The sequence below is a fragment of the Trichechus manatus genome, unplaced genomic scaffold, assembly GCF_000243295.1.
Source record: "Trichechus manatus latirostris isolate Lorelei unplaced genomic scaffold, TriManLat1.0 scaffold00147, whole genome shotgun sequence".
Lineage (NCBI taxonomy): Eukaryota > Metazoa > Chordata > Mammalia > Sirenia > Trichechidae > Trichechus > Trichechus manatus.
The window spans coordinates 355,646-368,576 of NW_004444083.1; the positions used below are offsets into that span (position 1 = coordinate 355,646).

General features: G+C 36.6%; 1 protein-coding gene across 22 annotated transcripts in view; it reads left to right on the forward strand.

Moving 5' to 3' along the window:
* The window catches only part of TRIP12 (thyroid hormone receptor interactor 12), a 142,420-nt gene that overhangs the window by 33,228 nt on the left and 96,261 nt on the right, over positions 1-12,931 (forward strand). For 21 of the 22 annotated variants that reach the window (XM_023740066.1, XM_023740071.1, XM_023740072.1 and 18 more), the window contains exon 2: positions 4,465-4,611. In XM_023740066.1, the coding sequence (XP_023595834.1) occupies positions 4,514-4,611 (98 nt within the window). In that variant the 5' untranslated portion in view covers positions 4,465-4,513. Of the gene's footprint in view, positions 1-4,464; positions 4,612-12,931 lie in introns of those variants that run through there. The other variant, XM_023740075.1, reaches the window with a different exon arrangement.

The window sequence follows — 12,931 nt, forward strand, 5'->3', positions numbered from 1 at the left end:
TTTATTATTCAAGATGGTGGACTGGTTGAGTCCCCTCCTTTTCTTTCAGATTCACCATTTAAGTGTACTTCGTAGGTACTTATTAAGTTGCAGCTATCATGTGTCAGTTCTGAGAGCTTATTTATTGTCTCTAGTGCTTAAACCTTAAAGTAGTAGTATTTAGTTTAATGGAGAAGGGACTCAGATGAATGTAAGGTACTTGGAGGTCTTACTGTTCTTAAGTAGCCGAGGTAGGATTTGAGTTTTAAGTATTTTTCTGTTATAGTCTAGTAGGGTAATAGTAGATTAGTAAACTCCTGTGAGCAGGGATTGTTTTATTTGCCTTTGTATCTCAGCGCCTCTCAATCCCTTGTACTTAGCAGAAGCTTAAAGGTTTATTCATTCCCATTTTAAAGATACACTTATTTGAAGCCCTTGCCATTCTTTCTTAAGCAAGAATGACTGCTTTTATAAGCAAGGGTAACCTCTATTCCAGTTTATTGTAGAGTTGTTTAGTTTGTACTGTTCTTGGTGAGTTTAACTTGCCACAGTTTCTTCTAACACCTAGTTGTGTCCTTCTTGTCTAGTGTGTGTAGTTGTTCAGATTTGCAGCTCCGCATGTCATTACTTGCAGTCTGCAGGTCCGAATGTCATTACTGACAAGCTGCGTACAGGCTACTTAGTTTTGTAACACTTTTGTTTCCTTATTTGTAAAATAGGAAAAATATAATGGTTTATAAGGCTACCAGCACCTTTAAGTTTTGCTACTACGGTAAACAAATGAGTAAAGTGCTATGCAAATTGAATTTATTACTGTTGTTATCCAACTCCAAATTCATAATCTGAAGCTAAGCCAAGTCTCTGGAGGACCTCACATAAATAGAGTGCATAAAAAATGAGAGGGGACACACTGGGTAAAAAGAATTAACTTTAAATGCCAATTCTGAAAGCTGAAAACTTTCTGCAGATGCTGCATGGGATATAACTATTAGCTTTTTTTTTAAAACTTAATAACTATCATCTACTGTGAAAAGAATGCAGCTTACGTTCACTTTTTAGAGTGTCTATCAAATAGGTAGTAGGTAGCGATTACGCGAGTAAACATAATATCAGCTAGCTTTGGGGCTGTTCATGACTCTGGTCTGGGTTACTAAATTGGAAGCTTGTTCTCCAGTCTATCAAATGGCATTCATTGATGAGAACTCTGTGTAAATACTAACCTTTGTGGCATCTTCCTTTCTTTTGGGCATTTGACTAGGAAGAGGTGCTGCATCATAAAGTTACTTGAAGGAATATCCTTGTTATAAAGTTTTAAGAAAGAATTTTTAAATGTAGCTTAATATACAGTTCTGTTTTTCCTATATAGAGTTTGCCTGTAGAACTAAATATTTTTTTCACGTAAAATTCAAATGGAGTTTAATCCAAATAGTGAATAGTTTGTTAGACACTTTAGAGCTGTGAACAGAGTCAACATGAGTTTATTTTCAGCCTTGAAGATAATCCCTGAGCCTTTTAATCTTTGTTCTGTTGAATTTGAAGACATACATGTCACCTATTTTATTTATGTGCTTTAGAACTTATTATCAAAGGTTTTAGATGAAAAATCTTGGTGATTATTTTCACAGAAATGAAAGTCTGACCGTGGTTCCAAGAGTAGTAAAATGTGAGGAATGAACTCTCTGGTTTTGTTGATACCTGGCCCAGGGGGAGGTCCTGTATTCATCACAAGTTAACCTCATATTTACTTTCTGGGAATTCAAATTCCAAAGTTTAACTGAGTCGAATCTCTTTTCTTAAAGATCAGTTTATGCTTTAAAAACAGGCAGCACTTTGATATACAAGTGTCTTTTTACTTGCTACTGTTCCCTCTTAAATCACAAGAATTACCCACAAGTGGGCTGGTGGCTGATAATGGTGCTGGTTGAAAAGCTCAGATGTTGGGAGCATTATTACGGTTACTTTAGAGCCCTGGTGGCGCAGTGGTAAAGAGCTACAGCTGCTAACCAAAAAAGGTCGGCAGTTCTAATCCACCAGCTGCTCCTTGGAAACCCTTTGCGGCAGTTCTACTCTGTCACGTAGCGTCGCTATGAGTCGAAATCGACTCGATGGCAACAAGTTTGTTTGTTTTGTTTTTGGTGAATATAGGTCAGAATAACCAGTGTGTTTTACATTCATTGGAATTACTTAGCACTCCATGACATACAGCAGGCATTTAGTAACAGCAAGTGGGCAGGTGAGAAATACCAACCCTGTTTAATAGTATTCTTTGCTTTTTAAAGTGAGAGCTGCAGTATCACGCCATTCTCTTGTATCCACACTGTTTAGGGTCTGAGTGAAATGGCATTGAAGTGATGTTTGAAGTAGTAAAACTTCCTGGATGAATTCTAAAATAGACTGGCCTACTATTTAATTCTTTAATGTGGTGTAATTGTTCTGGTGAGCAGTACAACCCAGGGAGTGCTTTTAAAATGTGACTTCTGTTCCCGCGCCCTTGGAATTAGAATCTCTGCAGGAAGGGACCAGGCATTCATGTTTGACGTAGCTTCCCAAGCGACGTGATCCTTCACCTTCGACTAAAAACACTATTGTATATGTTTTCTTTAAAGCACAAATTCATTTTTGAAACTGTATTGCTAGAAATTAAGACTCATATGTCGACGGTGGTTTTTATGGTCAACTTTTCCCCCAGTATGTTACATCTTCTTTTACCACAAGTATTCTTTCTCTTCTTCTGACTGTTTATTGAAATAATAGATAGCAGTTAATAAGCACTGAGCCCTTGTTATGATAGGCATTCTTCTAACTGCTTTAAGTGGATTTTCTCATTTAATCCTCAGAAGAACTCTGTGAGGCAAGTTCTGTTACTGCCATTTGAATAGACTGAAGCACAGAAAGTACAACCTCTTGGGGTTGGTGTTGGAGTTGTGGTTCCAACTCAGCAGAGTGAGTGCTGTACACTTAGAGCTACTGTGCTAGCGCAGCCTGCGAATTGTTTACTGCAAAGTAAATAGTCGAAAAGAATCTCAGCAACAACGAAAGTCACTCCTTCATTTCTGAATTCAAGACCCCCAGTCTTCTTTCTCAAAGGCCATCGGTATGAGCAAAGTCTGTCTTACTAATTCTTCCATCAGGTTTTAGAGTGTTGACAATAATACCAGAATAGAAGTCTTTTTTATATATGTACACAACTCGGTAGTTTTATGCTGTTTTCCCCTAACATATCTTGGGAAGATCTTTCCATATCAGTACCTGTCTGTCTGTCTTTTAATGGTTACGTAGTATCCCCTCCTTATTTTTCTAAAATTGACGGTAATTACATTAGTAATTTGAACTTTCTAACCAAAGCGTATTTAGTTTGTTTATTGATGATGTGACCATTTGTGACAGAAAGAAACAATCCTTGTCTGCTTAATTGGGTCAACATGTAATCCAAAAGAAAAACCCACTTCCTGTTACAGTGTATCAAATCTCTTAAAACAAAATTCATTAATAGATTCAGCAATGCTAAATTTCCATTCTCTTTGGCACCAATTTCTGTAATGTCATACGATCATTCCTTCTCTTTCCTCTCCAGTAAATAGAAGTAAAGAACTCTACTTCGAGTTTGGAGGCTTAAAGAATTGTGAAGGATTTGATTTATACTTGCTGTAAATATTTCTCTGATTGTAACATTGGCTTGTTTTATCAGTTAAACTACTGTACTTTGTTTTGAGTATCAGCATTTTATCTGTACAATAATTAAACTTATACAGAGAGTTCAAACTGCTTAAGGTACCGTCACATTTTCTTGTTGCTAACAACTCTGTTAGATAGGTTTTATTGGTTTTACAGAAGAGGTAAATGAAATCTAGAGATTACCTTTCTTGTCCAAGGTCACATGGCCAGCAGAGCAGGTGTTGAAATCCAGGATATCTGGGATCCTTGCTTAGTTGCGTACTTGAGCTGCTTTTCCTCATCTCTCCATTAAGATACTATAGTTTTCTTTGTATTTATTATTTCACGTGTTACTCACAGAAGTACTGTGAAATAGGCATGACATGTATTTTGCATTTATGGCTTCAGGGCTGTGATTTGTACAAAGGCAAACTTCTTTCATACCGTTCCTATCACAGAACTTAAGCCAAGGTTTTTTGACTTCAGGTACAGTGCCCTTCTCTGCACAATACTAGACATGTGGAAACAAAGACATTATTTTTACCTGTGCTCCGTCTTCTTTGAATTGAGAATTTCCTGGCTCTTTGTGAAAAGTTAGTTTTATGTTCTGGGTTTTGGATCACATGCGTTGAATTTGGTATATCTCTGATGTTTTAACACATTAATCAAGTAGTCTTCACGGTGTATTAAGACAGCGCCGCATTGGCTAAGGCTCTAAGATCAGATTGTTTGCATACAACTTCCCCATCATCTTCCATGCCCCGTTTCTCTCCTGTGCTGTGTCATGTACGTCTAATGAGTTTTATTTTTTATTGTGTGTTTTTCTTTCAGTGAATGGTAGTGTCTAGAAAGGGTATGTCCCTTCAGGAGAGAGGTGCCAATGTCCAACCGGCCTAGTAACAATCCAGGGGGGTCACTGCGACGTTCACAGAGGAACTCTGCCGGGGCCCAACCACAGGACGACTCGACAGGAGGAAGGTATGCATTCAACAGTGTTTTGAAAAGGGATTGGGAAGACAAGAAACTATATTTTAAAACCTCATTATAAGGACCAAAACTTGAATGGTTCACTGAAAAGGCTCGATTTTTTTTTTTTCCCTCAATTTTTGATCCAGGTAACACAAAACTGGAACTCAGAAGGCTTCGTAAATCATTCCTCAAAAATGCCAGGCTCAGAAAATAATCAGCCAATTTTCAGTCATTGACACTGTCACAACCATAATTTCAGGGTCGTTCGCGTATGGTGTGTCACGTTCCATTTGCCCTTCCTTTTTCTTCACCTCCCTAAATGCGTGCTGCAGTACCTCTTGCAACCATCTGTGCCTCTCCCTAGGCGTGTCTCGTCTTCATTATAGTTCAGTGAATGGACGCTTCGTTTGTTTTAAGAGGTTGATTTTTGACACCTACCTTTTGAGTTTTTTCTCATCATGTTTTTTGACAACATATGGATGGTGGCAGGATGGTGAGGCAGGCTGACTGTGTTTGCACATCAGTTATCCCATGACTTTTGTAGTGATCGGGTGGGTGTTCAGCTGGTTTTGTAGCTGGGATAGTTGTCCTTGAGCTACTATGAAGAATCAGATGCCTTCTCCTCTTGAATGTAAAAGCCGTGGTCTGATGGGAGGTAGCCAGGGACTGTCACTCTATTTCTAACATTCTCTGACTTCTGCTCACAAGGTCTAGTTCTCCAATCCAGGGATTAATGTTGATCATGCTTAATTTGTGAGAATTCAAATACAGTTCCCTGGTGCAACAATGTGATGCAGAATTATGTGCTGTACATGAATGTATTGCCTTGTAAATTATGAACATTTTGAAAATATCAATATAAAAAATAAATTGAAAGAGTTAGGTCATGTTGAAGCCAGGCTGTTTTTGTGGTTAAGCACATGGTCTTTGGACTAGGACAGCTTTATGTGTAGTTTCCACCTCTGTCATTACATAGCTATGTATCTTTTAAGTCTTTTAGAACACCTCAGTTTCCTAGTCCACAGAGGGGATAATATTAGTTTCAATATTACAGTATGTTAAGCTAAGCTCTTAGTGGTGTACTCACTACAGAGTTCTGTTCTGGAATTTTTTTTTGGCTTTTTACATTCAGGTTGTTCTCTGGAGGAACAAGGTTAACTTCATCTATGCTGCTGATTTAAAAACAAATCACTCCCTCCATTATAAAAGTGCTACATATTCATTTTATGAAAGAATTTTGAAAATACAGAAAAATATAAAGAAAAACATCACAACTCCACATCCCTGTTACCATTGGCATGTTTTTTCCTGGTCTTTTTTTCTGACTGCTTATATGTTTGTATATATGTGCATGTATGTGCATATAAGTAGCTTGTACCTTTTGAACAACTGCAATTTTATATTAATCCTTGAATTAGATTTGGACTCTTGCACATGAACTGGCCAACACTTTGGGCTCTTGCAAGGCTCATTGCTTTTAAATCAACAGTGAGGTCTCATCAGCACCATTATCTTTGCTCTATATCAGTGTTATATACAATTACTTAAATATTTTATTGCATGATATATTTTTAAAAAAATTAGTGGAAACAAATGGAAATGGTTAATACTAGTGATTAAGATGCAGTGGTTTGAATAACTTAATGAAGTGTGATAAAGATGGAACCTGAGTAGGTTTGTTGATGGCATAGTTAACTGCACTTAAGCCAGTCAACTCTATGCTCAATTGTGAAGGAAAAGAGTACCGTTTTTGAGTGTGTTTGGAGTGGCAGAAAACATACCAACGAACATAAAGGCAGAGTATAATTAGAGATTTTATGGCCTTTACCTAACTATCCCTCACTTTTTCATGAAGCAACCCATTTCAGTCTATTCGCTTTTATAGGCATCATATGTGTCATTTTCCATGTCATTAAATATTGCTTGAAAACATGACTTTAAAGACTTTGTCTCCAATTGTGTGGCTATAACATAGTTTGTAATAACTTTAAATACATAGATTTTTTTTCCTATTTATTTTTATGTGGTTAAGTACAATTAAGATCAGTACGTAGAAATTTAGAACTTTAGCCAAAAAGTCTTAGTTTGACTAAGAATGCAAATTAAAGGATTTTTTTTGCTGGTCTGAATTTCATACTGCCTTCTTAGAAAGATAGCTTGATTCTTTGGCTCAAGTTAGAATCTCAGGACTGCAAGAGACTTTGAAGGCTTTCTCATCAAACCCTGACTGTCTTTTGAAACCACTGTAGAGCGTGCCATGCCAGCAATTTATCTAATCTCTACAAAACCTTTCCAGTGATTTTTCTGGGTGTGAGAGGATAGGTGTTAATTGGGAAGAGAGTGATTTTACAACTGTTTTTTTTATTCTCTTCATCTGACTCCTGTCGCTCAGCTTTCCTAAGTAAAATGCTGTTATTATGGCTTTTGTTTTCTAAAAACAGTCAGCTTGGTCTTATAAGGTACTCATAGTGAAACAGTGATTCAAATAATATAATAAATAACAGCTGTTACAACAGCATGTTTTAAGTTTGCAAAATTATAAATACTCTTATCGTTGAGACCCATATTAACTGTAATCCCTACTTTATAAATGTTGAAACATGGTTCAACTTTATACCGAGTCAGGACTTGATTCCAGATCTCTCTACCAAAGCCAGTGCTCTTTTCATTACACCAGACTGTCTTTAATGCACAAACCACTTGATCCATATGATGCATATGGTGGAGGACTTTGAGGAGGGTATGAAATACTTAAAATCGAAGTGTGTTAACTCCTTCAGTTTAGCTCATTTTTCCTCCTAGAGTTTCTTGGATTCGTTTCTTTTGGATCCACTCGGTTTTCTTCCAAACTCGATTTTAACTATGTTTAAATAGCCTCTTTCTGGTGACTCTCCCTACCCTTCTCCCAAATCAGGGTCACTTACCTTTTCTAGAAGAGTCGTTTTCATCCTTAAGATAAAAGAAAATAGACTCTTTGGGATATATGTAGTGATGTCTCCTGGTTATCCCCTCTGCTCTTTTCCACACTTCCTTCATCTCTGTCCGTAAATAAACTAGCCATCTTACTCCTCTTCTGTTAACTTTTTTCTTTCCTTTCCTTCTATAATTTTTTGGACTATAGCTGATCTGTTCCTCTTTCTGTTCTCTTCTTTAGGAAATCACTCCCTTCCACTGCATCTCTGTTGGCTTGCTCTCAGGGACACTTCCTAGCCTTTTCTACTTCTAGCACAGGTATTTTTAGGCTACCCCTCCCTTGACCATGCAGTAGCATTTTCGTTACACCGTGTGCTTTTTCCTGTTTTCCTCAAATGGCAATGGTGGGATTGTACTAAAATTTGATTAGCAATTTTGCTTAAGATTGCTTTAATGATTGCTTTAACATCGTTTTCGTTACAAGAGCATTGCATGTTCAGAACAGAAAATTGGAAAGCTTTGGGAAAATTAAAGAAAAATAAGATAATTTTAATACTGCCACCCAAAGATAACCATGGTTGATATTTCTACTGTATATTCATCTAGCCTTTCTCTATGTATATTCCCAATGTAAAAATAATAGAGATAATACAGTAACCGACTGTTATCAAAGGTTGTGAGCATTTTCTGGAATTCTAAAACATTCTTCCACAAGAAAATTTTATATGATGCCATGATTTTCTTTGATATCAAAGCCCATGATTTAAACAATTTAGGCCTCTAGTGTTTCTTCTCAATTTTTTTTTTTTTGCTGTAAATAAATATTGCTGTGCGTATCACATATGATTATGCTTTTATCCAGAAAGTGGGTTTATAGGATCTAAGAGTATGAATATTTTGAAAGTTTTTAACAGATTGTCAGATTGCCCATCAGAGAGATTGGACCAATTTGTATTCCTAGCAGTGCTCTGTGAGAGCACCCATTTCTTCCAATCCTGCTCAGTATGGCATACCAGCTTTTAAATAAGAGTCTCCAGAAAAAAAGATTCCTTCCATTAAAGTTAGCATTTCTTTTGCTATTATAGAGTTGAAGACCTTTCCACATGTTAGCCACTTTTATTTACTTATTTAGTAAATTTTTATTTTGAAGTATGTATAACATTTTTAGTTATTTTATGAGTTGTCTGTTAATGTCCTTTGTCTGTATTAATGTTGGGGTTGCATGTTCTTTTATTAGACCCCTTATGGAAAAGGTATCAATACATTGACATGGACAAATATTTTATTACTTGTTATGTTTTGTTTTAATTTATAGAAATTTTTTAAATTACATAATCAAGTCTTTGTTTCTTTTCTTCCTTTGCCTTCTCCATCCCCCAAGTAATTTTTTTGCCTCAATTCTGTGTTTCCATTTTTACATTTGACTATAATCAATCAGAAATTTTTTAATGGTGTGAGGAAATGTTTGAGTCCAACCCACCCACTCCTGCCCTCATTTAAAAAATTGTGTTTAAACGTTTGATTATTTAGTAAAAACTGAATTATAAGGACTGCAGGTTATAGCTTTTTAATATTTTCAGATCTGGAATTTAACCAGCATTAAATATATAGAAGGAAATAGACTTGAATTTTGCTTAAATAATTAGTTCAAAGGGACAGGGCACAGGAAAGTCAGAAAAGTATATGAAGAAAATAAATACCATTCAGAGATAAATCTGGTAACATTTTGATTTTTATTTTATCTATGAAGTACAGTTTAGAATGTAGTTGATTGTACTGTGAAATCCTGTTTTTTTCTTCACTCAACATTATTTTCCCAAGTCATTATGATTTTCGGGGTAATTATATACTAAACCCTGGTGGCGTAGTGGTTAAGAGTTCGGCTGCTAACCAAAAGGTCGACAGTTCAAATCCACCAGGCGCTCCTTGGAAACCCTGTGGGGCAGTTCTGCTCTGTCATATGGGTTAGAATCGACTCGACAGCAACAAGTTGTTTTTGTTTTTTTTTTTTTTAAAATATACTAATGGCTACATAATTTACTGCATGAATATATAATATTTTCCGTGGTTATTTTTCAGTTTTTGGATAGTTGCTTTGGAAAAGCTTTTTGTTTATACTTAAACGTTTACATTTCAGATACCGCTTCAGGGTAGGCACCTGGAAGTGAAATTGCTTGGTCAAGAGGTGTCTTTTAGTTATTTATTTACTTATTTTAGTATAAGGAAAGTATAGTTAGTATTTTGACCAACCATCCACTTCCCATCAAACATACAGACATTGCTCTTTTTTATAGTAAGTTCAGTAATTTTTTTTTCTCATGCAAAAATTTATATACATATTGTTTTGTGACATTAGTTGCACTCCCCACAATGTGATAGGACACTCCTGCTTTCCACCCTGGGTTCCCTGTGTCCATTCAATCAGTTCCTGTCCCTTCCTACCTGCTCATCCTGCTTTTGGACAGGAGCTGCCCATTTGGTCTCGTGTATTTGAATGAACTAAGAAGCACATTCCTCACGTGTATTATTTTTTGTTTTATAGTCCTGTCTAATCTTTGTCTGAAGAACGGGTTTTGGGAATGGTTTCAGTTCTGGGTTAACGGTGTGTCCGGGGGCCTTAGTTTCGGGAGTTCCTCCAATCTTTGTCAGATCATTAAGTCTGGTCTTTTTACGTGAATTTGAGTTCTGTTCTGCGTTTTTCTCCTATTCTATCCAGGACTCTCTGTTTTGTTCCCTGTCAGGGTGGTCGTTGGTGGTAGCGCGGCACCATCTAATTCTTCTGGTCTCCGGCTGGTGGAATCTCTGGTTCATTTGGTCCTTTAGTCCTTTGGGCTAGTGTTTTCCTTGTGTCTTTGGTTTTCTTCATTCTCCTTTGCTCCGAGTGAGATGGGATCAATAGATGTATCTTAGATGGCCGTTAGGAGGTACTTTTTATAGTCATCCACTTGTTCTCATATAAATCGGTTTTCTCCAAATTTACATCAGGAAAAAGAGTTCTTTTTCTCCTTGCTCTGTTTATGTTGTCTGTTCTACATTTTTTTCTGCTAATTTGGTAAGAAAAAAATGCGTTCTTGTTTTATGTATATTTCTAGTAATGAAGTTAAACATTGGTAAGATAGTTTTAAGGAGTGAGATCTAGTCAAGAATGCTTCTTGTAAATGTACTGATAAGTTTGCATATGTTCTCTTCATCTGCACAGAAGAATTGAGCTTTTAGTGTGTTTTGCCGATATTTATTCATTTATTGTGTGCAAACTACAGTCCTATTCCCTGAAGGGTGGATTGGAGAAGTATAAAGTAGTGTCTTAGTTACCTAGTGCTGCTATAACAGAAATACCATAAATGGGTGCCTTTAACAGAAATTTATTTTCTCACAGTTTAGGAGGCATTTCTCTTCCGCCATCTCTGCTAGCTTGCTTGCTTGTTGAATCTCTTTTATATGTTAAAAAAGATTGTCCCAAGGCACACCCTGCACTGATCCTGTCTCATTAACATAACAAAGACAACCCATTCCCAAATGGGATTATAACCACAGGCATAAGAAATTAGGAATTACAGCACATATTTTTTGGCGACACAATCTAATCTATAACAGGTAGTATTAAAAAAGCTTTTAAATAGGGGCAAGATAGGAATTACGCGTTTGAAGATAATTGACATACACCCAGTGGGAAATGTAGACTTCATCCCTGGAAGCCCTTAAGACTATGGGGATAGTTAAAGAAGACTTTATAGAAGTTGCAGAATTTAACTGACTTGTAAAAGACAAGAAGATTCAAATAAGAAGATATTCACGATAGCTTTTTATTTATTTGTATTTCATTCCTTTCTGTTTTGGAGCCCTGATGGCGCAGTGGTTACGAGCTTGGCTGCTAGCGAAAAGGTCAGCAGTTTGAATACACTAGCTGCTCCTTGGAAAGCCTATGGGGCAGTTCTACTCTGTGCTGTAGGGTCACTATGAGTCAGAATTGACAGCAGCGGGTTTGGTTTTTTGGTTTTTGGTTTCCTTTCTTTTTAAGAATAAGATATTTCACATACTTGACGGTGGCTACTATTTTCACTCCCTATATCATAGACATCTGTACATGTCAATACATACATAAAGCTACCTCATCATTTTAATGTCTGCTTATTTTTCCATTATACAAGTGTATCAGTTAATATAACCAGTCCTCTTGATGACATTTGGTTTCAAGTTTTTCCTTCAGCAAGCGATGTTATATTATTGCAAACTTGAGTTCTCTAAACTAGGTTACCATAAGTGGAGTTTTTGGGTCAAGGAGTGTATTTCTAAATGTCATTTTCCCTTCTAGGAAGTTGACCCTTACAGGATAAGTTGTTAACACTTACTTGTAATTGGAAGTTGATTATACTAGGATTATTGGTTGTTTTTTTTCCTTTCATTTTTTTCTCATATTTTCACTTTTCTATTATTTTCTAATACTGTAAATAAAATTGGGGGAAAACAGCTGTATTTATGTTTGAATTAAGGTGTTTTCCAGTGAAATAATGAAGCCACACCCAGGACTAACTCAGAACAAGCTGTAAATCTACCCATCATTTTGATTTCCCTTCCCTTAACTCCATTTCTAAAAGAAATATAATACTGCAGAAACATTTAACATAAAGTACTAAACTTAATTCAGTTCTTCTGGGGTCAGAGACCAAACTAAAACTTGGTAGCTTTTACCGCATTCTAATCAAATTGAAATAATCACCACTTACTTAAAATATCTTGCAGTTTCCTTTAGTATCCTTGATTATACCATTTTCCTTTTAAAATGCTTACCTTTTAAAAGGTCTGTATCTTCAGACCTTTTCTTACTGAAATCTTACCAGTTTTTCGAGATCCAGTTAAAACTTTCCGCCTTGTAGCCTATACTCTTTCCAATCTCTGAAATCTTATGACACCTTGAAATGTTTTTAGGATGTTTATTGTGGTAACATGTCAGAGGCCCCAGGAACTGCAGACAAGCTCAGTATCTGTCTAGCTGCGTCTGCTCTGGACATCTAACCTGATTGTGTCCCCGCTGCTCCCTAACGTGACTATTTAGGCAGCTCTCACGGAGTCTCCATACACCGTACTCATGTCTTCACCTGTGCCTTTTCTTAGGCCTTTGTTAACAAGCAGTTCCAATCTAATAGGGGAAATGGGCACGGTAGGCTATTGTTAGAGTCAGATGAGAAAGCTTTCTGGCGATGACCTCATTGGTCTGGGCTATGAAGACTGAAGAAGCAGTTACAAAGCACATGGTACTTGTCAGCTATGTCTTTACGTGCCATGTGGACTCATTAGTCACCTTCAGGGTTTGGATTTTATTTCTTGGCTGCCTTGGCCTAAAGAGGAGCAGAGGCAGCTTCTCTCTAGCTGGTAGTTATAAATACTTGATTCATAATAGAACCTGTGATAAGTTCTT